General features: G+C 30.5%; 11 protein-coding genes across 11 annotated transcripts; 5 read left to right on the top strand and 6 right to left on the bottom strand.

The window, feature by feature from the left end:
- Positions 1–2,780: 2,780 nt before the first annotated feature.
- GO595_008520 (anaphase-promoting complex subunit 1) lies at positions 2,781–6,887 on the bottom strand (the record flags this gene model as incomplete). The annotated part of the gene is made up of 2 exons (XM_067922104.1): positions 2,781–5,062; positions 5,921–6,887. 2 exons carry the CDS (start codon positions 6,885–6,887, stop codon positions 2,781–2,783), a joined length of 3,249 nt encoding a protein of 1,082 aa, XP_067771286.1.
- Positions 6,888–6,957: 70 nt separating this feature from the next.
- On the bottom strand, positions 6,958–7,404 carry GO595_008519 (ribose 5-phosphate isomerase B; the record flags this gene model as incomplete). Its single annotated transcript, XM_067922103.1, has 1 exon — positions 6,958–7,404. One exon carries the CDS (start codon positions 7,402–7,404, stop codon positions 6,958–6,960), a length of 447 nt encoding a protein of 148 aa, XP_067771285.1.
- A 134-nt stretch (positions 7,405–7,538) lies between these two features.
- Positions 7,539–9,512, top strand: GO595_008518 (adenylate kinase 7-like; the record flags this gene model as incomplete). The annotated part of the gene is made up of 1 exon (XM_067922101.1): positions 7,539–9,512. The coding sequence occupies one exon, from the start codon at positions 7,539–7,541 to the stop codon at positions 9,510–9,512; it is 1,974 nt and encodes a 657-aa protein (XP_067771284.1).
- A 491-nt stretch (positions 9,513–10,003) lies between these two features.
- Positions 10,004–10,858, bottom strand: GO595_008517 (uncharacterized protein; the record flags this gene model as incomplete). The annotated part of the gene is made up of 1 exon (XM_067922100.1): positions 10,004–10,858. One exon carries the CDS (start codon positions 10,856–10,858, stop codon positions 10,004–10,006), a length of 855 nt encoding a protein of 284 aa, XP_067771283.1.
- Positions 10,859–11,334: 476 nt separating this feature from the next.
- On the bottom strand, positions 11,335–11,886 carry GO595_008516 (peptidyl-prolyl cis-trans isomerase; the record flags this gene model as incomplete). Its single annotated transcript, XM_067922099.1, has 1 exon — positions 11,335–11,886. One exon carries the CDS (start codon positions 11,884–11,886, stop codon positions 11,335–11,337), a length of 552 nt encoding a protein of 183 aa, XP_067771282.1.
- Positions 11,887–11,982: 96 nt separating this feature from the next.
- GO595_008515 (Guanylate kinase family protein) lies at positions 11,983–12,567 on the bottom strand (the record flags this gene model as incomplete). Its single annotated transcript, XM_067922098.1, has 1 exon — positions 11,983–12,567. One exon carries the CDS (start codon positions 12,565–12,567, stop codon positions 11,983–11,985), a length of 585 nt encoding a protein of 194 aa, XP_067771281.1.
- Positions 12,568–12,658: 91 nt separating this feature from the next.
- Positions 12,659–13,456, top strand: GO595_008514 (PAP2 superfamily protein; the record flags this gene model as incomplete). The annotated part of the gene is made up of 1 exon (XM_067922097.1): positions 12,659–13,456. One exon carries the CDS (start codon positions 12,659–12,661, stop codon positions 13,454–13,456), a length of 798 nt encoding a protein of 265 aa, XP_067771280.1.
- Positions 13,457–13,504: 48 nt separating this feature from the next.
- On the bottom strand, positions 13,505–14,437 carry GO595_008513 (uncharacterized protein; the record flags this gene model as incomplete). Its single annotated transcript, XM_067922096.1, has 1 exon — positions 13,505–14,437. The coding sequence occupies one exon, from the start codon at positions 14,435–14,437 to the stop codon at positions 13,505–13,507; it is 933 nt and encodes a 310-aa protein (XP_067771279.1).
- A 683-nt stretch (positions 14,438–15,120) lies between these two features.
- GO595_008512 (Dual specificity protein phosphatase CDC14A) lies at positions 15,121–15,627 on the top strand (the record flags this gene model as incomplete). Its single annotated transcript, XM_067922095.1, has 1 exon — positions 15,121–15,627. The coding sequence occupies one exon, from the start codon at positions 15,121–15,123 to the stop codon at positions 15,625–15,627; it is 507 nt and encodes a 168-aa protein (XP_067771278.1).
- Positions 15,628–16,346: 719 nt separating this feature from the next.
- On the top strand, positions 16,347–17,939 carry GO595_008511 (CCR4-NOT transcription complex subunit 10; the record flags this gene model as incomplete). Its single annotated transcript, XM_067922094.1, has 1 exon — positions 16,347–17,939. The coding sequence occupies one exon, from the start codon at positions 16,347–16,349 to the stop codon at positions 17,937–17,939; it is 1,593 nt and encodes a 530-aa protein (XP_067771277.1).
- A 228-nt stretch (positions 17,940–18,167) lies between these two features.
- Positions 18,168–18,887, top strand: GO595_008510 (60S ribosomal protein L7-2; the record flags this gene model as incomplete). Its single annotated transcript, XM_067922093.1, has 1 exon — positions 18,168–18,887. The coding sequence occupies one exon, from the start codon at positions 18,168–18,170 to the stop codon at positions 18,885–18,887; it is 720 nt and encodes a 239-aa protein (XP_067771276.1).
- Between the last annotated feature and the right edge of the window lie 3,903 nt (positions 18,888–22,790).

Below are 22,790 nucleotides of genomic sequence, written 5' to 3'. Positions count from 1 at the left end.
TATCTTTTAGATTGAAAATTTGTTAAAATATCAATTAATTTAAAATGGTTACATATTGAACCAAAAGAAATAAGATGAGAATAACGATGAGATAATAAGTTGAAATTTCTTGCATCAAGTTTATTTACATATTTTGATTTTTCATAAAACATATTTTTTGGCAATGATCTAAAATGAGATAAAATGCGTGCATGCACTAGAAAAAAAGGTTATAGCTCATAAAATTAAAATATATCCATGGAGACATGAAAAATTGGAAATTCTGGGGATATAGTTCTGTTTGCATAAAGCTTTGAGTGAAATTGAAAGCACCTCGATTTTATTCCATGTAAACATATTAAAAAGTTTTAATAACCAGAGAAATTTCTGGTATGATCATCAGACAGACTTTGTTAAATGATTTTTCTGATTTCAGAATTGCTTCTTCCACTTTTGTTTACTAATTAATATAAAATAAAAGCTTTGACATCCTAACAAGAGATCATCATCATTAACCCATCTTTTCTTTTTGTACAATCTCAATCATATTTTTGAAGATTAATCTATTTTAATATATTTATTCCACTAGTCAGGTATAATCAAAAGTTCACCTGTTTTTAATTAAGGACAAGTGACATTATATTTATTAAATTTTCATGTTAGTTTTATTTCTGGACTTTCCACTTTTTCTAAATTTTACTTTTTCACTTTTTGAATGTATTACCCAGAAAATAAATATATAACATAAATTCATTATAACATTCTGATTGATATTGATATAAAATTGTTTCTCAGTCATTTTTCCTTATATAAAAGAATCATATTCGAAAATATTAATTCCGATAAATCATGATAATTTATTATGATTTCCTTATTGTAAAAATGTGGTTAAAAATTAATGGCAACCTAACAAATATACTTTATTGCCATTATAAGACAAGTTCTTGATTTTTTGAGCAATATATATATATATATATATATATATATTTATAAAGTCGCTAATTATTTTCACCCAGATCAATTCCAGAAGTATTTATTTTTACATAAGATCATTCATTATATTTATAAAATATTGAAACATAACAGAGCATTTATCTGAAGAAAATACATAATCTGCATGCTGGTGCTCCATCTACAAAGTGAGTTATTTTCAAATTCTAATTGAGAATTTTTTAATTGACAACTCCATAAGTTTCATGATGTTTATAAATAAGTTATTTTTATCATAAAAAAATTCTTGAGTCTTCATAAGATAAATTAGGAATATAATATAGGAAAAATAGATGAAGAAATTTACTTAAAAACATGTATTTTAGGATATACACTGTATTTTTATTAATATATTTTAGTTACATAAAAGTTTTCTTGTTTTTACACTCCTTTTTATGTTAAACATTTTTACCCATCTTATATGGTATTAATGAAATGTTTAACAAGATGAATGTTTACAGATTTTATTGTTTCCCTAATGAATGATTCATCAGGTTTAAATCCTTCTTCTTCCAAAAAAGATAAGATTTCATAGTTTCCGCACTGGACACACATACGTGCCAAATCGTTAACACTTTCTTCTTTTCCTATTTTATTTTTATAAAGATATTTAAAGATGTCATATCGATGGAATTTAATTGCTGTTTCATAAGCATCTTCAAACAATGAATGATTTTGTAAGCACAATTTAAATATTTCCATATTTCCACCAGCAATTGCATATTTACCTGTGTACTTTACATTGGATTTTTTCGAGAGTAAAAATTTAAAACAGTTAACTGATCCAAAAAATGCTGCATAATCAATGAGTTTGACCTTTTCCTCATTAATAAAAGAATGTCGTTCATAGAGTGATGGGTTAATATTTTGATTGAAATTAAATTTTGGATTTAATGATGCTGTCTGAAGTGGAATAATTTGATCATTTCGAATTATTTGGCTAATTTTAATTGGATTAATACCGGCGTCAATTAATTGACGGTGAAGTTCCCAATTGTTTTTTGAAAGCGCTTTCAGATGATCATGAACTTCCTTCACCATTCGATCTTTTAAACACCAAGCTCTGATATGTTCTTGATCTTGATAATGCATAAAATATTTAGAATCAATGGTTTGTGTAACACCTGGATGAACAAGAGTGTTTTTAATCACCTTTTCAATTAAATAATATGAGTCATGTGACTTATATTGTAATAAGCAATTAACGAAAATTTCAAATATATCTTGTAATAAATTTAAACTTCTACAAATCTCATTTTCCTTTTCTTTTGTTTGAAGATCTTCTAAGTATTTTATGTAAATATCGCCATTGCCATTTTTTGAAAGAAATGCATAATAAATCAAATTAGAGATGACCATATTAAATACATTTGGGAATTTTGAATCAAACAACTTTAAGGTCAATTGAAGCAATGAATCATAATTTCCTTCATTCAAGTTAAAAACAATCTTTTCGAGTGATATAAGTAATTTAAGATTTGGATCATTACTTTTTGCCTTTGAAGGATATTCGTTGCAAAGATTGTTGTTTCCTTGGACAGACATTTTAATGATTCTAATGGTGATTTTGCCAAAATTTTAGCTTGTCATTAATATAAAATTTTGCCAAATAACGTTATTTGAATAAAACATTGAATACTATACGTTATATTAATGCTTTTTAAAAGTTATATTGGCCAAACCCACTCAAATGATATAGCTTTTTGAATATCAATGACAAAAATTTACATTGAAATTTAAAAATATTTTGACAATTTGATTCTTCAAGAAAAACAAAAAACAAATTATATTATTCATTTTACATGTTATAACTATATATTTGAATTTTCTAGAGCCAAAATTTCCTTTTCATTCATGAAAGGCATTAAAAAAGAAATTGCATCATCATCAAACTTTCTTACATCAGATATTTTTGCAGAAGGATCAATTGCATAAAACAGCAAAAAATTCTTCAATTTATGGTCCTTCAACATATTAATTCTTTCTTTTACGGAATCACTTCTTAAGAATTCCATGATTTTATTCCCTATTTCATCACAATCAATTTCAACTTTACATTTTTGTATTTCATATTCATTATTTGTTTCATTTTTAGTCGATAGCAATGAATTTTCTTTCATTTTCAAGACCATTCTTAAGTTTTCCACATCCAATTTTTCTTTTACGTGTTCATCACTTAATTTCTTCACCCAAATAATTGGTCTTTTATCTTCGTTTTCAAGTTGTTCGAAATTAATTTTATAATATTTATTATCATCGATTACAATTGATTTAATTAATTCGAATGGCGGTAAAACATGTGGTGTATTCATAATTACTTCTGTTCCATCTTTTAATATAACATGAGCCATTACATGTAATATCTCTTGAGTGAATACATCGCGTACTTCTAAAACACGTGGAACAGCTGCAATAGAAATTAAATGTCTTAAAGGTTGTAAATAAAAATCGTTGTCTTCTATAAATCTTGAAATTCTTGGATAAAGTGCAATTAATATTGCTGCTGTTTGTGAATTATTTCTTCCGATTGTATATCTTCCTTTACCAAGATTTAAGATACCTATAGCCATAGATAACATCATATGAAATCCGAAATTATATTGTGTTAATGTCGTTGAGATTGGTCTACGTCTAATAAATCGAACAAAACGTAAAAAATCTACTTCACAAGTTCCTGCAATAATTAATGAACAAGAAACTAATACAATTGATAAACATTGTTCGCGATATAATACATTACAATCCTTAAAATCAAATGGTTCTTTCTCTAATAAACTTAAACATTTCGCTATTGTCATTATACGTTCAAATGCTTTGATATTAAGTGTTCCAGCATATTTAACACCACAAGCAATAGAAAAGCCTGTTACCATTGCTGTAAGGATTTCAGGTTCAAGTCCTTTAGGAACACAAAAGTTTAATGCAGATTCAGGTTTGGAATCAATTAATAATGATCCCATAGTTCTCATTAATACTATATCAGGGACTAATGTATTAATATAAGTTGAATCTTCAGGTAATGATAACGCTTTTTTAACATGTTCAGAGTCAGTACGAAGATATCCAAGAATTAATGAAAACATAGAAGAAGGTGCAATCGAAAAAAAGTCGGAATTTCCAAATGTTATAATCTTTTCACTTTCTGCATCTAGTGATTTATTACCACAAAAAATTTCACAAAGTTTTTCTCTGTTATCTCTTAAAACACTTGATTTATCACCTTTACCTAAGTTAATTAAACCTATTGATATACCAAGTGATAATGGTTGTGTAGGGATTTCCATAAGTGAACTTTCTTGTAACATATTCATAAATATTTCAGTAAAATGTCGATTACAACTTGACTCAAATAGAAATCCAATTCCTACAATTGCTGATGATTGAATTAATGGTGAAATCTCTTCATCGTCATCATTAAATTGATGTAATTCTGGTATATATTGTGTTATCATATTCGAAATTAATATATCTCTTGTGGAACGATATGATATTCCTAATCCTAATAATGTCGCAATTATATTTATATCTTTTAATTCATTCGAATTAAGATAATTATAAAGTTCGGATTTCCAAACTTTCTTTAATAAACCTGTAATACCAAATCCAAATAATGCGCCCGCTGTTTGTGGATTAATTTCTTTTGTTATAGTATCTAATATCCATGAATTATCAGCATTAATAATCGTTAATGAACTTGATACACCATTATGAAATTGTGGCCATTCTAATTTTTCTTGTTTAAGGAATTCTTCATCTGGTTTTAATTCAATTGCATTATCTGTAAATCCGCAATTATTTAATGTATCAAATTTAAGGACTTGTGATGACAATGGTTCAAATGTATTAAAATTAAATAATCCTCTTCCGATAGATAATGACCATTGTTTCCCTAATAGAATCCCAAGTTTCTCTATAAGCATTGCTTGGAATTGTATATCATCTGTACCATTTGGTCTTTCGACATCTATAGTTAATGGTATATGTGATTGAAGTAATCGTTCTACTTCTAAAAATCGTAAATCTGGTTGTGAGAAATCAATGATATTTTTGACTTTCTCATTTTCAATATATTTATATAACGTTGAAATATCTTCTCTTCCTATAAGTTCATAAGCTGCAAGTGGCCAATTTAATGGTGGTGAATTAGCAGTCGATTTAAATGCTTTCTTTAAAAGAATTGAAATTCCTGGAATTATATTTTGTAATTCATTTAATGTTAATTTTGAACGTGCTGTAGTTACAACAATATCACGTACATCATTAGCTTTATATATCAATGAAAAAATATCAATGATTTTCTTAGAAAGTGGAAATATTTTCTTAAACTCTTCAGTTCGTTTACCTTCAATACATTTACAACAATATTCAATAATATTAGGTACTTCTTGTGAAATAGAATTTATTTTAAAGTCATTAATTTCGATGTTAATATCATTGTTAGAATGAAGTGAATAATATAATATATATTGTGGTAATTCGACAATTTGTGAAAGTTGAATCATTATTGAAGTTAACATTTTGAGTTCTTCTTCTTTATCTTTTTGTAAGCGAATATCTTCATATAATAAATGTGCTAAATGAATAAATTTAATGATTTCTTCTTTCTCAACTAAACTTGTTAAAAGATTTATAAAATCAGGTACAAATACAGAGTAATCAGAAAGTGCTTCAGCTTCACTTAATGAAAGTATAAGTGTTGCATAACTATCAGATGATAAAGATAAATGTAATACTTCTAATAATGAATAAATAATTGGTTTAAATGATAAGTCAAAATAAAATGAAGTCGATGTATTATTTGTAAATGTACATATGAATCGTTTTCCAAGTTTTTGTATATTTTTTACATTTTCAAATGGTAAATGTATAATTGCATGTTCTTCTTCATGTAAAACAAGCGTTTTATCAGTATAAACAACAAAAAACATCAATTCTTTAAATCGACAAATACTTTCAACTTCTTCAATTGTAAAAAGTATTTTATCCGAATTATTATAACTAATATCTAAACCAATTAATTTATGGTTATGTAAAAATAAAAGTATTTTTTTATTGCCATCAGAAATATCTATAAATGAACAATTAGTTGGCTCACTTTGATTAAATTCATAGATCATTTCCATATATAAATCGGGTGGAATCCCTTCAAGTGTTGACTTAATTTCTATTCGAGCATCTGTTGTTGGTGAGTAAAGATATGGTTTTATAGCAGGTGGAGAGAAAATTGAAGGCGAACGGATATAATGAGGCGATGAAAATAATAAGTCACGACTTCGATTTGCATCTCTTAACTTCCAAATTGATATTGAATCATTTGCATATGAAAGAAGATAACCACGTTGATCTGAAACTTGAAGTGGAACAAAGCCTAAATCTGTGATATATGATAAATCTTTTTCAAAATCAGCAAAGGAATCACCAAATGTTTTTGGAGTTTGAATTGTTGTATACTTTGGAAGTGGCGTAGAAATATTAGGAGTAGAAAAAGCAACAGGACGAATCTCTTCAAGAACATGGAAAAGTGTAAAGAGAACTGGGAAGTCTGAATATTGAGAATGTATTAATGAAGAATTTGGTGATCTGAAAAGCAACAAAGATTTGTGTAGAGGAAATATTTTTGCAATTTGAAAAGGAAGAGGAATTAAAAAAGATTCACCAGAATATGAAAATAATGTTAATCCAGTTTGATATAAAACAGCTAAATATCGCTCTTTATCAATTGTACATATTGTTGCATCAATAATTTCACCTGGAAGTGTTAATTGATGTAAAAGACATCGAAATTTTGACCAAATGATTTCATTTTCAGACCAACATAATTCATCTCCATCATTATGAAGTTTAACTTTATAGGATTTCGTTGATTTTGGAAGCTTATCAACCCCAAAAGGTTTAAATGGACCAACATTTCTTATCATTTGTCTTTGGAAAATATTTTAAACGGCCATTTTAGACAAAAAAACCATTTTTTTTTTGAAGTTAACTTGTTTATTGCCTATTTTCGATGGCAGTAATCTTTGCTATACGAGCTGCATGACGACCACCTTCGAAATCAGTTGTTAAGAATGTTCTAACAATATCATATGCAACTTCAATTCCAATAACACGAGCGCCAAAGGCAATCATGTTAGCATCGTTATGCTGGCGTGTGAGTTGAGCTGTGTAATGATCATGAACAACAGCACAACGGATTCCTTTAACTTTATTAGCAGCAATTGAAATTCCAATTCCTGTTCCACAGATTAAAATTCCACGCTCGGCACGGCCTTCAACAATTTCTTTTGCAGCTGCTTCAGCATAATCAGGATAATCAACACTTGTTGTTCCATCGTTGGTACCAACGTCAATTACTTCATGCCCAAGGGACTTAAGTAAAGCTACAATGCGATCTTTGTAGTCAAAGCCTCCATGGTCACATCCAATTACAATCTTCATTTAAAGTGTTTAGCTGCTTCAGTTTGTCAATTTAATAATTAGAAATGCCATTTTACTACCATGATTTTGTTATGTTAAATTTTTTAACCCGTTTTTTCTTTTTTGGGGGTATAATACGTTATTTCTTGTGTTAAATGGAACAAAATGAAAACAAACAAGAAAATATCCTAGATGTACAAGCACTTCCAAGTGTATTTGTTCAAGATGCAGATTCTTATCTTGGAAGACATCTTGTTTCTGCTTTAATTGATGCAAAATATAATGTTATTGGAACGACAACTAAACCCGTTGCTTTTATGACACCAAATTATTATCCTATTCCAAAATATGAACAAGTGGATTCTGTTAATGATGCATTTGCTTTATGTAATATATTCATATTTGATATTAGAGAAAATCCTAATGTTGCAATCAATGCATTTTCATGTTTTGAAAATATTACTACAAATGTAAAAATAATTTTAATATCAACATTAATGACATGGGCACTTACAAATACATCACCATCAATTCCTCTAACAGGTGATGACTTTAGAAAAAGAAAACCTCTACCTAGCTTTAAGCTTCAATATGACACAGAAATCCAAGCCAACAAATTAGCCAGAGATAATCCATTAATTGAAGTATATGTAATGAGTTGTGGTATACCATATGGGGTTGGTGAAGAAACACTTTTTCCATTATTTAAATACGCTTGGAACCAAAAATATTATGAATCCATTAATTTTAAAAGTTCATGTACTAATTTACCACTTATAGGGAAAGGTGATAATATAATTCCAATGATTCATGTTCATGATCTTGCACAACTTATAATATCCACTCTTCAAGGTCAAATGATAGATCGCTATGTAATGGCTGTTGATAATGGGAATTGTAAACTTAAAGATATTATTGAATGTATATCAAATGCATTTTCTGATGGAAAAATCCAACAATTTTCTCCAAGCCAAGCGTTAATAATTCCATGGTTAACATCTCATTTAATTGATTATTTATCATTAAATCTTCGTGCTATAAATGAATTACTTTGTCGTGTTAAGACAACAAATGAACTTGGATTTGTAGCAACAATAAACAAAACCAAGAAAGAATTTATTGAAAATCATAAACTTTATCCACTTCGAATTCTTATAAGTGGACCACCACTTGTTGGTAAGACATATTTAGCCTCACATTTATCTAATTTATATTCATTACCTTTAATAAATGTTGATTCATTAATATCTGAAGCGAAACGTAATGAAGATAATTATTATGATCAATTTTCACAACAAATAAATGGCGAAATATCACCTAATTTATTATTAGACTTATTAAAATGGAAAATTAGAGATATTCCATGTCGGAATCAAGGATTTATACTTGATGGGATTCCATCGAATTATGGATTTGCTGAAGCGCTATGGTTTGAAAGTGATAATTGGCCGCATATATTTATCGAATTAGAAGCAAATGATTCATTTTTACGTATGCGTGGAAGACAAGATCCTTCTGTAATGTTAGGCATTGGTAATATGGATGAGTTTGAAAATAGACTTTCCCAATATAGATCTGTAAATTCTTCTGGAGAAAAGAATTTATTTGATGCTTTTGAACAACAAACTTCAATTAGAGCTATTACATTAAATACAGAAAAATTCCAAAGTACCGAAATTCAAATACTACAAAAGTTTATTGGTAAGCCACATAACTTCGGTAAAAACCCTTCGTTAATTATAAGGGATACTGAGGAACTAAAAAGACAAAACAAATTGAAAAAAGAAAAAATGGAAAAACTCGAAATGGAATTGAAAAAAGCAGAAGAAGCTAAAAGAAAAGAAAAAGAAATGTTAGCCAACGCACAACAACAAATCGTACAACAAGAAGAAACGCATTTATTATCAAAGTTCTCTAAGCCACAAAGAGATTGGCTCGTTTCAAATGTCGCGCCGGCATTAGCAGAAGGATTATGCTTCTTGATCAAGGAAATGCCCGAAAACCCAATACATATATTGGGATGCTTCTTAGGGTCAAAGCTTACACAGGAACAACAGAAGCAATTAATGAAGGAATTGAACCCAGAAAATGGATATGATGAAGAAGAGGAAGAAGAAGAGGAACATTAATATTGTGTATATTTGAAGAATAAATGTTAACATTTTAATGAAATTTATTATGGTCAACAGAAAAATTCCATTTTGATAAAATGTTTCAGAATAGCTGTGCTCATACCTGTTGTACTCATGATAAGGCTTTTTCTGAGAATAACTTCATGATAAAAATTTTTTTCTTATTATAAATTTGTAATAATTTATATATAGATAAAGAGTCATCATGAAACATCATGTTAATCTTTTGGCAAAATGATGATTTAAAAAACACATTAAATGGACTTAACGTGCAAAAATCGATGGACTTTGAGCACAACAAAGTGTTTATGTATCATAAGAAGTTACAAACGTTTAGCACAATTTATTCATACGAACTCATGCGAAAAATTTACATATAAACACATTCGAGAAATGATGAAGTACATTAACATGTGGAATTTCTATTAAGCAAAATACAATCATAAAATTAAATTTGGTGTCAGTCATTACTTTTATTAATGAATGATTCAGTTGAACTTGGAGATAACTTGAGATCCGATTTTGACAACCTTTGTGACAACCTTAACAACCTTGCCGAGCTTCTTGAAGATCTTCTTGAGTCTGAACTTGTTTTCTCCGAGTTCTGGGGCTTCTTCTAATACGTATTCAACTTCTAAGTCTTCTTCATCATCATTAGAAATGACATCGATAATTTGGTCGGCCTTGTGAACGAGTTTCTTGATCTTTTCCAATGTCTTCTTAATCTTGTTTTCTTCTTCGTCATTTGAGCCACTGATGACATCAACGATTTGATCAGCTTTGTCAACAATGTCTTTGATCTTGTCAAGGATATCCTTGAGCTTGTTTTCGTCTTCATCATTAGCAGCACCGATTACTGTAGCGATTTCGTCGGCTGTCTTAACAATGGTGGTGACCTTCTTGAGGATTTTCTTAAGCTTGAATTTGTTTTCTTCTTCGTCGTCATTTGAACCACTGATGATATCAACGATTTGGTCTGCTTTGTCAACAATGTCTTTGATCTTGTCAAGAACATCCTTAAGTTTGTTTTCGTCTTCATCATTAGCAGCACCGATTACTGTAGCGATTTCGTCGGCTGTCTTAACAATGGTGGTGACCTTCTTGAGGATTTTCTTAAGCTTGAATTTGTTTTCTTCTTCGTCGTCATTTGAACCACTGATGATATCAACGATTTGGTCTGCTTTGTCAACAATGTCTTTGATCTTGTCAAGAACATCCTTGAGCTTGTTTTCTTCACCATTTAATGGGAAAACTGGCTTTGGATAATAAACAGTAGTAAAAGGCGGTAATTTGGACTTTGGTTTAAGGGTTAAAGACCTTAATGCAAGTAATGCAAATAACATTTTGGCAAAACCGCCTTCATGTCATTTTGGATTGAAATATTGAACATGCCTCAGTTCAAATTAATGACAAAATGACAGCATTGGTTTCAAATGGTATTTCAATTCAAATTCGTTTTCATGTACGTACATTGAAATCAGATCGATCGGCAGTCAAAAAGTTAGATAATTTGTGATGTTTACAAATTTTTAGAAGTGTGGGACCAATTTTATCATCGCTTTGATTCCACACGAATTTAACTGTTTTTTAGAATTTATTTAATATCAGATTAATGGCTACAGCGAATGCTTTTCAATGATAGGGAAAGAAAATAATTTTGGAGAAGATATCATAAATATTATTAATTGTATAAAATATATTCATTTGTACTGTACAAGACCTCAGTGTAAATTACTCTAATTATATTTGTTATTAAATAATCAAAATATATATTTATTGAAAAATCATTATTAAAAATAAAACAAATGTTATTAAGTGTTTAGAGTTCGCCGCATTGAGTAATGACGACTTCTTTCTTCGGTGTTCCTGATTGAGTTCCTTGCGCCTCAATCATACGAACAATCTTCATTCCAGACATTACACGTCCGAAAACGACATGACGGCCATTGAGCCATTCTGTCTTAACAGTTGTGATAAAGAATTGGCTTCCATTTGTATTTGGACCTGCATTTGCCATTGAGACAAGACCTGGAAAATCGTGTTTGAGTTCAAAGTTTTCGTCTTCAAACTTACGGCCGTAGATTGACAAACCACCAGTTCCGTCACCATTTGTGAAATCACCTCCTTGAATCATAAAGTTTGGAATGATCCTATGGAATTTGCTTCCTTTGTAGCAAAGGCTGGTACCACTTTCATCAGTTTTGTCACAAAGGCAAAGGTGAAGGAAGTTATCAACTGTTTTTGGAACAACTTCTCCATATAAACCAATAACAATTCTACCAGCTGATTCTCCATCAATGGAAATGTCGAAAAATACTTTATGAGTCACTTTTGGTTCTGAAGCAGCAATCGCAAGGAACAAGCCAAGCATTTTTTGTCTGACCAAATAAAGTTAACGTTCGAACTGTCAAAAAACACGAAATTGTGTTGAAAATAATCGTTATGGAAACCATGGCAAAAGTTTGATTTATTTTCTGCTTCCATAGATTTCGTCCATTATCTTATGGATTTCTGCAAGAGTGTCTTCAATTTTATCGTTGATAATGACCGAATTGAACAACTGACGATTTTCCTCAAGACGTTTCATTTCAGTACGTGCAGTATTCATCCTTATTTGAATAACTTCTTCGGTTTCAGTTCCTCTTCCACGAAGACGTTTTTCTAAATCTTCAAGTGATGTTGGAGCTAAGAAAATGATGTATGGATTTAAATTGGTCTTAGAAAGGCTGATTGCTCCATCGATATTTGCATCGATAATGCAAATCTTTCCGCTTTTTGTAACATTATCAATTGCAGCATATGAAGTTCCATAAAGATTTCCATGAATTTCACAAAATTCAAGGAACTTTCCTTCAGCAATTTCCTTTTCCATCTTTTCTCTTGTAGTAAAGTGATAGTCAACACCATCTCTTTCGCCAGGTCTTTGTGCTCGAGTTGTATGAGAAACAGAAAAAGCAAATTTTCCCGGACGTTCTTCCATCAACCTTCTTTCGATTGTTCCTTTTCCGATTCCTGATGGACCCACAAAGACAAGTGGACGTGTACCTTGCATAAAAGGTTCTTGACAATTGGCGAACCTTTTCAGAACCGTTCTGCAAACGGTAAACGGTCGAAAGTCAGATTGACCGTTTAACACAAGATAAATGGACAGATGGAAATTACTAAAAAGCTTCTCTTCTGAATTTGGATATTTTTGGCGTTCAGTTCTTGAAAACTTCCCAGAATGGATTGTAACTGCATGCCTTGGTGTTTGTTCTGTAATCATTTCTTTATCAATCGAACCAAAACAAGGGGTAGTTTTTTATGAAAATTTCAGTGAAAGATATCAATACGTGGGTGAAACATTATCAACTCCAGTTCTTGGATTAATTATTATTGTTTTACCATGTTTTGTTATTGGCTTATTATCAATAATTTATCCAAGAAAAATGGAGCTTGCATTTTCTGGTATGAGTTTTGCACAGGCAATGTGTCTCACATTTTTAATTACAGAAGCACTTAAAGTTACTGTTGCACGTCCACGACCAAATTTTTTTGACTATTGTCAATATGATCAAAAACTACACAAATGCACAGGACCTGCCAAATCAAAACGAGACTCTCGTCTCTCTTTCCCAAGTGGGCATGCTTCCATGTCATTTACAGCTGGCACATGGATGTATCTTTTCCTTGGCAGATTTTTCCAGAAAAGTGAACTATGGTTTCTTCTTGTTCGTATGATCCCTCTTTTTGTTGCCATTGCTGTTTCTGCAACTCGCATTATAGATCATATGCATCATGTTTCAGATGTTGTTTCTGGTGCTATTTTGGGAATTGGCATTGGATTTATTTTCTATACAAATCAACATAAAAGAATTTTCATGCAAAAGAGAAAAAGAGAAGATGAAGAAGAGGGTGATGAGTATGAAACTTCTCTTCTTTCGTTTGAAGATGAAATTTAAATTAATAAAATTCATTAGATGTGTTAGGCAAGTTACAGTAATATTTTATTAGTCTTCAAATTGTGCAAGGAAATCAACTTCTTCATTTTCTTCTTTCTTAGCAATTTCAGGGTGCCTTGATTCCCGAGGACCACTTTTTGATAATGTTTCCAAAAACGACTGCCAGTTCTGTATCGTTACGGTTTTTGATGTTGCTTCTTCTTGCTTTTCTTTGGGAAGTTGTGAGCTTTCAATATCTGCAAGCTTTTCAGATGAATCCCATCCTGGAGGGAAGAAATAGTCGCTTCTATCACAGAATTTGGTTCGGAGTTCTTTGTCTAATGGAGTTCGAGTTGCACAACTAACCACTGCTGAAAGAAGAGAATTTGAATTACTTAAGGCAACACCGGCAGTATATTCCAGTGCTGATTTACGTAAATGACTTATAATTCCATCAAATTGTATATCGTCGAAATCATCTAATACTTCTGGATTTGTTCCAACAAAAAAGAAAGGAACACCAGAGTTATTTGAAAGAGATGGAATTGAAATGGGTTCATCAGTAAATAGTGTTTGAAGGTATTTTGCAAAAGAGTCTTGAATCGATGAATCAAGCCCTGCAAGAAATGAGTACATTGGAATAAGTAAATTATTAATTGTTGCATCAATAACATCTAAATGATTAATGTCAAAAAGAAGGAGAATACAGAGTTTTGATGCATGATCTTGTATTAATGAAGAAATTATTTCGCAATGTTCCAAATCAATTTCAGTAAATTCAAAAATATTAACAGTTATTTCGTTGTACTGAAGGACAGTATATTCATATCCAAAGGTAGATTTTGCTGGTTGAATATGTGTATTGTTTGATATTGATTTGAAAAATGTTTCAATTAAATGCGATTTCCCTACACCGTGATTTCCAGCTATTATAACCCAGCATTCTTGCTGTTCGTTTGTTTGATTTTCTGCTTCTAATAGCTGTTTTATAATTCTAGACATTATGAGCTAGCACTTTTTATAAAATTCGAAACCGCATTTTGCATCCACTAAATCATTTTAAAGTTTAAACTTCATTGTTTACTCAACAACTATTATACAAGAATTTCAATTTTTGAAATATTTCCTTTTTATTTTTTTTAAATTGCTAATAATTAATTATTAGAAATTAAAAAAAAAAAAAATAGCATATGGGTATATGCTCTATTCATTTTAGAGAAAAAGATTAAAGAGGAGATTGGGTGAATGCTGATTTTGATAATGACTAAAGTCACTTCATAGAAAACCCGATTTTGGGTTTTTGAAAAATATACGTTAAAAAAGGAAAAATGAAATCCTTCCTAAACACATATGAAATCCTTCAAAATCGGTTTTATCTATTGGTAACACCCGCTAAGCCAAAAAACAATGATAAGAGATTTTATTTTTCAATTGATCATGATCCAAATTTCATGTATCAACCTTTTTATTCTGATTTTGGACCGTTATCAATCCTACAGATTCATAATTTTGTTCACATGGCGTTATCATATTTATCTCAACATGATTGTATTATAATTCTTTATTGTTCAACAATTCCACAATTTGTTTCAAATGCTGTTCTTTTAGCAGCATCATTCCGATTAATTCATTTACAACTCCCATCTATTGAAGCCTACAAACCATTTACTACGTTAAAATTTCGAATGAAGCCTTATCGTGATGCATCACCATTATTTTCAACATTTGATTTACATGTAATTTCATGTATTAAAGGACTTGAAAAGGCAATTGCATTAAAATGGTACAACTTTGAAACATTTGATGCAAATAGTTGGGCTGAAAAAGAAATGATTGAAAATGGCGATATGAATTGGATTATCCCAAATAAACTTTTGGCATTTGCAGCACCTTATCCTACAAATTATGTTCAAGGATTTCGTGTTTGCACGCCTGCAGATATTGTTCCCACATTTAAAGAATTAGGAATTACTGTTATAATTAGATTAAACAACAAAACATATGATGAAAACATATTTAAAGAAGCTGGTTTTAAGCATATGGAGTTATTCTTTCCTGATGGATCAAATCCACCACCAGGGATTTTACAACAGTTCCTTAATATTATAGAAGGAGATGATATTGTTGCTCTCCATTGTAAAGCAGGACTTGGCAGAACGTATGTTTTTAAAATCATCAAAATCTTACATTAAATTTTTTGATTTGATAATAACGGTTATTCACGTGAAAATTGAATAAAGTTTTCAAAAAATCAACTTAACGTGTATAACCGTTTTATGAAAATTAAAATATTTAAATGTAAGATTTTCTTGATTATTTAATAAGAATTACTAACTCATAGTGGAACATTAGCTGGATGTCATTTAATAAAGAACTTTGGATTCACGGCTCATGAAGCAATTGGGTGGATTCGCATTTGCAGACCTGGAAGTATCATTGGACCACAGCAACAATTCCTTTTGAAGTATGAAGCATCTATGCATAAAGTGGAGCGTAAAGTTCCTGCTCAACCTAAAACACCAACAAAATCTAAAAAGCAAGATTTACCTTCTCGAAGTGCACAATCTCCTGTACAGAGAAAAAGAACTTTACCACCACAGTCACCTTCAAGGGTTCGTCCAACAACGGCCACAAAAAGAAATGAAGTTATTGATCATCCATTACAGATCAAGCGTGTCCCAACTTCATCTTCTGTTCCTCAGCCACGAAAGCTTGAACGAGCAAAACTTCAAAAAAAGAAATTATGAGTAAACATGTATCTATAGATTTTTTGGATTCAAAATGCCACTTTTTCTTATTCGAACAAAGCGATTGAAATCAATTATCAATGACTGAATCTCACCCTTCTCTATTTTATGGGCAAAAATATGATGAACTTATCTCCTTACTTGAATCCACCAAAGACCTCTCCATGCAAGAAAGACACAACCTTGCTACCACCAAATTTCTTAAGTCAGGAGAAAATCCTCTTCCTCTTTTAGAATCATTTGTTCAACAAATCCGTTCAGAATCATCCAGTGAATGGTCTACACATCCATCTTTCAATCTTCTTCTTTATCACATAGCTTTAATAAATTTTTCGATCGGTAATATCAAAGAATGCGTATCTGTTTTGGACGAACTTTTAGCACACACGGATACTATTGATGTAGTTATAATGACATGTATTTGTTTACTTGGTATTGAATTATCAATTCGTCATGGAGAAGATAAATTCCTTCCAAAGGCGGAATCTTTTCTCCAGGCGAATTTTCCTACGCCAGAATCCATTCGTGAACAAATCTTTCCCAAAATTAGTGATGAGAATTTCTTATCTCGAATCACCGAAGACATTCAGTTCCATCAATTACGTCTTCAAGTCTCCAAATCCTCCAAACTTCCGATTGAAGAGTCCAAACCCATATTTGAGCGCATTGTCGAATCTTCAAATATCTCACAAGACTCCAAAAATCGCGTCACGCTCCCCCTCAAGCAAGTGATTCCCATTGCAAACGCTGCTCTTCTTATTGGCGACCAACGCTATGTCCCAATCTTAGAATCGACAACTGATCAATTCCATCCTGCCCTCTTAAACAACAGAGGCGTTCACGAGCTGCTACAAAAGCGATTTTCTTCGGCGATGTTATACTTTTCTAAAGCATTAAACTCACGTACCACAAGTGAATTAACACATCCGTACCAACAAATCGCATATAACGTCGGATTATCTTTGCTAATGAAAGGAAATCCTAAGAAAGCGTTTCGATTTCTCCACGCGACTATTTCAACGATGCCAGAATTTCCATATTTATGGCTTCGATTAGCGGAATGTTGTGTCATGTACTATAAAAAGCGCGTTTCGAAACTACGGAAAGAAAAACAATATAATCCGGTGATATCAAAGCGAATGTCGACTGGAACACGAACATTTATAGTGTTACCACAAACGGATTATCGGTTATTCGAAAGTTATCCGATCGATATCCCGGATTTGAACTTAGGATTTGCCGAAAAATGTACGAGAAATGCTATTGCATTATGTAACGATAATAGCAAACTCGAAAATGTTAAAAGAAGTGCAGAGTTATTGAACGCTTTCATATCTTTGGAGTTGGGCGATGGAAGAAGAGCTGCGGAAATGGGTAAAGCTGTGTATACTTCGATTAACGTTGACCAACAAAAACAATTCTTGGCGAAAATGTACGCGGCGCAAGGTTTGGCAATGATCGGTGATTCGACAGAGGCAAGAGCAATCTTGGCGAGGTTGCCGATCGAAAGCAACATCCAGAAGGAAAAAGAGGAGTCTGCGATTTATACTGTGACGTTTTCACATGTGTATATGGCGTCGCATGATATTAAAAAGGCCCAGGAACAGTTAATTAACTTCCAGAAAAAGGCTGTGGAAGCAGAGGAATTTAATAATAGACCAGAAGTTGTACTAACAAAGGTAGCATTAGAACTTAGAAGCAATAGAACTCAACAAGCAATCGCAACATTAAATTCTTTTAATATGAAAACTAATTAAATAAAAACATCAAATAAAAGTGACAGGTTCAGAAATTTGGTTTTTCTTTTGTTTCTAATGAACAAAATGTTTAACATATCGAATTTAAAGGAAATTTAACATTTTCTGCTGTTTAATCTCTTAACTCTTAAATTCTTTTACTTGAAACGTATTTGTTTGTGACAATGAGTTAAACGGTTCATAAACACCGCGACCGTTTATTTGCGGTTTTGGTCCTGCCTTTTTCTAATGTCAAAGCCATTGCCTGAAACTCTCCGTAAGATCCAAGAACGTAAACAAAAGGAATCTGAAGAATACATTAAGAAGCGTGATGTTCTTGAACAAGAAGCAAAAGCACGTGCTGATCGCATCTTAGAACGTTCCAAGAAATACGCACAAGAACTTGTTGCTAATGAAAAGGCAATCATTGAAGCTAAGAACAAAGCCGCTGCCGAAGGTGCATTCTACGTCCCAGCTGAAGCTAAGGTTGCTCTTGTTATCCGTATCCGTGGTCTTAACGGAATTGACCCAAGAACACGCAAAATCCTCCAACTCTTCCGCCTTCGTCAAAGACTCAATGCCGTTTTCATCCGCATCAACAAGGCTACTCTCGAAATGCTTAAGCGCGTTGAATCTTATGTTGCATATGGATATCCATCACCAGAAGTTGTTCGTCAACTTATCTTCAAGCGCGGTTATGCTAACGTCAATGGACAACGTCTTCCACTTTCAACTAATGATATCGTTTATGCAACATTAGGTAAATTCGGTATCGAATCAGTTGAAGATGTTGCACATGAAATCTACACATGTGGACCAAACTTCACTGTTGCTAACAGGTTCCTTTGGCCATTCCAACTCAACACACCAAAGGGTGGTTTCCGTCAACCACGTCGCCACTACGTCGAAGGTGGTGATTACGGCAATCGTGAAAACCTCATCGATCAACTCGTTCTTCGTATGATCTAAACAATCAATAATTTTAATATTTTGACATCATCAATTTTTTTTCCATATGATCTTCAGCTGTCATAAGTCATTAAAGAAATATATTTATTGGTTAACCATAGTAAAACTTAAAGATAAGGAAACTTTTAAATTTGCTAATCTTCAATTTTTACGTAGATCTCTCAATTTCCCACTTTTTCATGATTTATCTGGTCGTTGCTCTTTTTTTCTTATGTATGAATTTCCATCAAAAATGTTTAAAAGGAAATAGCAAAAATAGAAATTCACAATTCATTATTTATGAATAAGGCTTAGATTGTATTTTTCTTTCTTTTTTCTTTTTCCCATGAATTCCTTTTTCCTTTTTATTTTCGAAGTATATATTTCCATTATCCATTCCTATTGACTGAAAGAACGACAAACAATCTTTCTTCTTCCTTAAGTATGCATAATTAATTGGGGATCTAAAACATAAAAACAAACATCAAAAACGTCAAAAAAACTTCGAAATCCAAAACGTCTGGTTTTGCTCCTGCTTCGTACAGAAGTTTAGCCATTTTAACTTGACCGAAATTAGCAGCAAGATGCATTGGCGTATGGCCGCCATTATCTATTTCATCTAATGGCGCACCATAACCGATTAATATATCTGCAATGGCACAACACCCTTTCTTTGCAGCCAAATGAAGAGGTGTGTAACCATTGGAATCTTTACATGATGGATCGCCACCAATCTCAAGAAGAAATTTAACAATTTCGGGATCTTTAGTCTTAATAGAACAATGAAGTGGATATTTAAAAAAGATTAAAAAATACCAAAACCATCAGCTACTTGTGGAACTTTATATTTTTTAAGTATAGATAGCAATTCTTTATCATTCTTTAATACGGCGCCATTGAAAATGATTGTTTAAAAAATAAAAAAACATTTGCAACACTAATTTGATTTATATTACACCCAGCATTAAGAAGATAACGAATAATACTATAAATGTTGAGTTGCGCAGCAATGTAAAGAGCATCAAATGGTATGCAAGGAACTGTTTCAAGATCAAAATCAGAATTAATTATCCAATCAAACATTGATTTATATGAATTTGGTTCTGTTCCAACTTTCCCGATTTCATTTAGAAATTGTTCAATTTCTTCAGGAAGTTCTGGAAATTCAATAATTAAATCTTCTGCTTCATCAGATGGAAATTGTAATTGATTTAAAAGAAATTGACAGCAATCAGTAGCATGAAAATGAATAGCAGCATCTGCTAAGAAAATAAAAAATGGAAGATTGACATTGAATTGTTCAAATTTTAAAATAATGAAAAAGTTAGAATATGTTTCTGTGATTCCAATTAATTCATCAATAGTATCTGTTTGAATTATATCAAAAACTGTAAAAAATGTTTCTGATAATAGGCTTAAAGCCTCTTCTTTCTCCATTGTTTTTGAAAATTTTGGTCTATTAAAATTCCCTTTACAATAAAAATGACAACTTTACACGAATGAAAAAAACCGCGAAATTTCCAAATCATTTTATTTCGATTAAATTTATGTATCATGAATGTTAATGTGATTTATACAAAACATCAATTCAAAATATTTAAATTTTTGTAATTACATATTTGATATATGTAATTAATTAATAAATTAATTTCTAAATTTTATTAATTTTGATATTCTAAAATTTATAAATAGCATACCATTCTCTGCTACAAGCGTTTTCTAACATGTTTTGATGTTTATAATTCTCATATGTTTATATTTTGAGTTTTGGATCTTTACCAAAAAAAATTCAATTATAGGCCGTTAAAAAATGGGCGAACTTCCGCGCCTTGAAGAAATTCTCAACCATATCAATGAAGAGGATGCTTCTTCCACGCTTAGTAATTTACATGAATTGTTCTCTCAAATTTTAAACTCGGATGAAAATGAAAACGAAAATGAAATTCAATATGAATTTACACTTAAAACAATACCATTGTTAATAATACATATGCTTCAAACAAATGATGTGAATGATTATGTCCTTGAAATCCAAAATCTTTATGTTGATTTGATAAGAAATTTGGAAAAACATAATTTTGCACCACCATTTTTAGAAGCTATAATTTCACTTCTTAGGCCAATGATGAGTTTAACTCAGCCTGTTGTTGATCAAGATCAAAATATAACTGAAAACCAAGGGGACAATTTTCCCATCAAAAATCAATACATTAACCTTATTCAATTGTTACTTCAAAACAACATTTTCCAAGAATTTGAAACATTATTTCAAACAAGCCAAATATCTTTTGAACAGATAAATTTAATTTTGGAACTTTTTTTAATTGTCCATCGCCAAATCCCTAACACACTGGTTAAATCATTAATTCAATTTTTCTACAAAACCACATTTGACATCTTTCAAAGCACTAATTTCCAAGAACCAAATTTTTTTCTCCATTTTTATTCTCAGTTTTTTCAATTCTTTGATAATAAAGAAGATATAATTCAAGCATTTTTTAACATGCTAAGATCTGATGAAACTAATGATGATATTAAATTCCAATGTTTTGATTCGATTATGTATATTTTTACAATCACACGTTTTGAATATGCGGAATTAATCAAAATTGGATTAATTAATGTAATTAATACCACAAAGTCATTAAGTTTAGTTAAAAAAATTTGTAATCGGTTAAGTAAATTTGAGATTTATTCACCATTTACTAATAAAGACATAAGTTCATTATTATTATTATCAAACGAATTACCAAATTTATGCGGTGAATGTATCCTTGCGATTCTTATCAAAAAGCAAAATATAGATAAAGATATAGTTGAAGAATTTCTAAAAGTTGGAACATTTTATCCTAAAATCGATTTAATTATAATTCATCGAATGCAAAATGATAGTGTTTCTATTGATGTTTTAGATCATTTATTAAAAATTTATAATTTTGATATAAAGATAAAAATTCCGAATTTTGAAATTCATGGAATAATTCTAAAACATTTGAAAGATTTAATTGATTTAGATGATAATCAATTAAACATTTATGGAATTGGAAGTTTCTTAGCAAATTTTCCATGTAAAGAATTAGTTTATCAATTTATTGATAGATTAACAATTTTTAAAAACTATAATCATGAAATTACAGATGTTTTAATTAAGTTATTAAATGCACTTCCAACGAAACTTTGTCAGGAAATTATTTTAAGTAAAATCAATTATTATATTAATTTAGTGAATTATAATATTTTCGACATACATTTTTATTCAATTGTTTACCACTTTTTCGATAAGCTTAAGAAATTCCCCAATCAATTAATTAACAATATTTTACAATTAGATTATTCAACAATTAATGATTTTGTACCTAATATTGTATATACAATTTTAAAATATATTGAAAAGAAAGAAGTAAAGAAGTTAATTAAAAAAATTATTAACGATGGAGTTAAACCAAAACATTCAAAATGGGTTGCAAAATGTTTAAGATTTGTTTTTACAGAGAGTCCAAAATTTATGGCGAAATTATGTCTAGATATGATAAAAATGTTTGATCAAAATAAGTCAATTTTTACTTCTATTTGTTATATTATATATCAAGAATGTCTATATGAAGCAGACTTTTATAGAGCAAGAGAATCATTTTGTTATTCCCAAATAATAACTGTTGAGTTTGAAGGGAATTCACATTGCTTTAACATATCTTTTCATCCTTTTCATTCAATGCGACATTTATATTCTGAAATTTCGATTTTAATTCATAAACCAATAAATGAGTTATTAATTTATAATGAAAACATGAAACTTTTAAAATACAATGATACATTAGCATCGATTAATTTTACTTTTTATTCATCAATAAAATTTTTTGTATATCAAAAAAGCCAAAATGATAAAAATAATGAAATTTTAGAAAAAGTAATTCCATTTTTTTG

The sequence above is a fragment of the Histomonas meleagridis genome (genome assembly GCF_020186115.1).
Source record: "Histomonas meleagridis strain 2922-C6/04-10x chromosome Unknown contig_68, whole genome shotgun sequence".
In the NCBI taxonomy this organism is placed as follows: domain Eukaryota; phylum Parabasalia; order Tritrichomonadida; family Dientamoebidae; genus Histomonas; species Histomonas meleagridis.
This window is presented reverse-complemented; position numbering and strand designations above follow the sequence as displayed.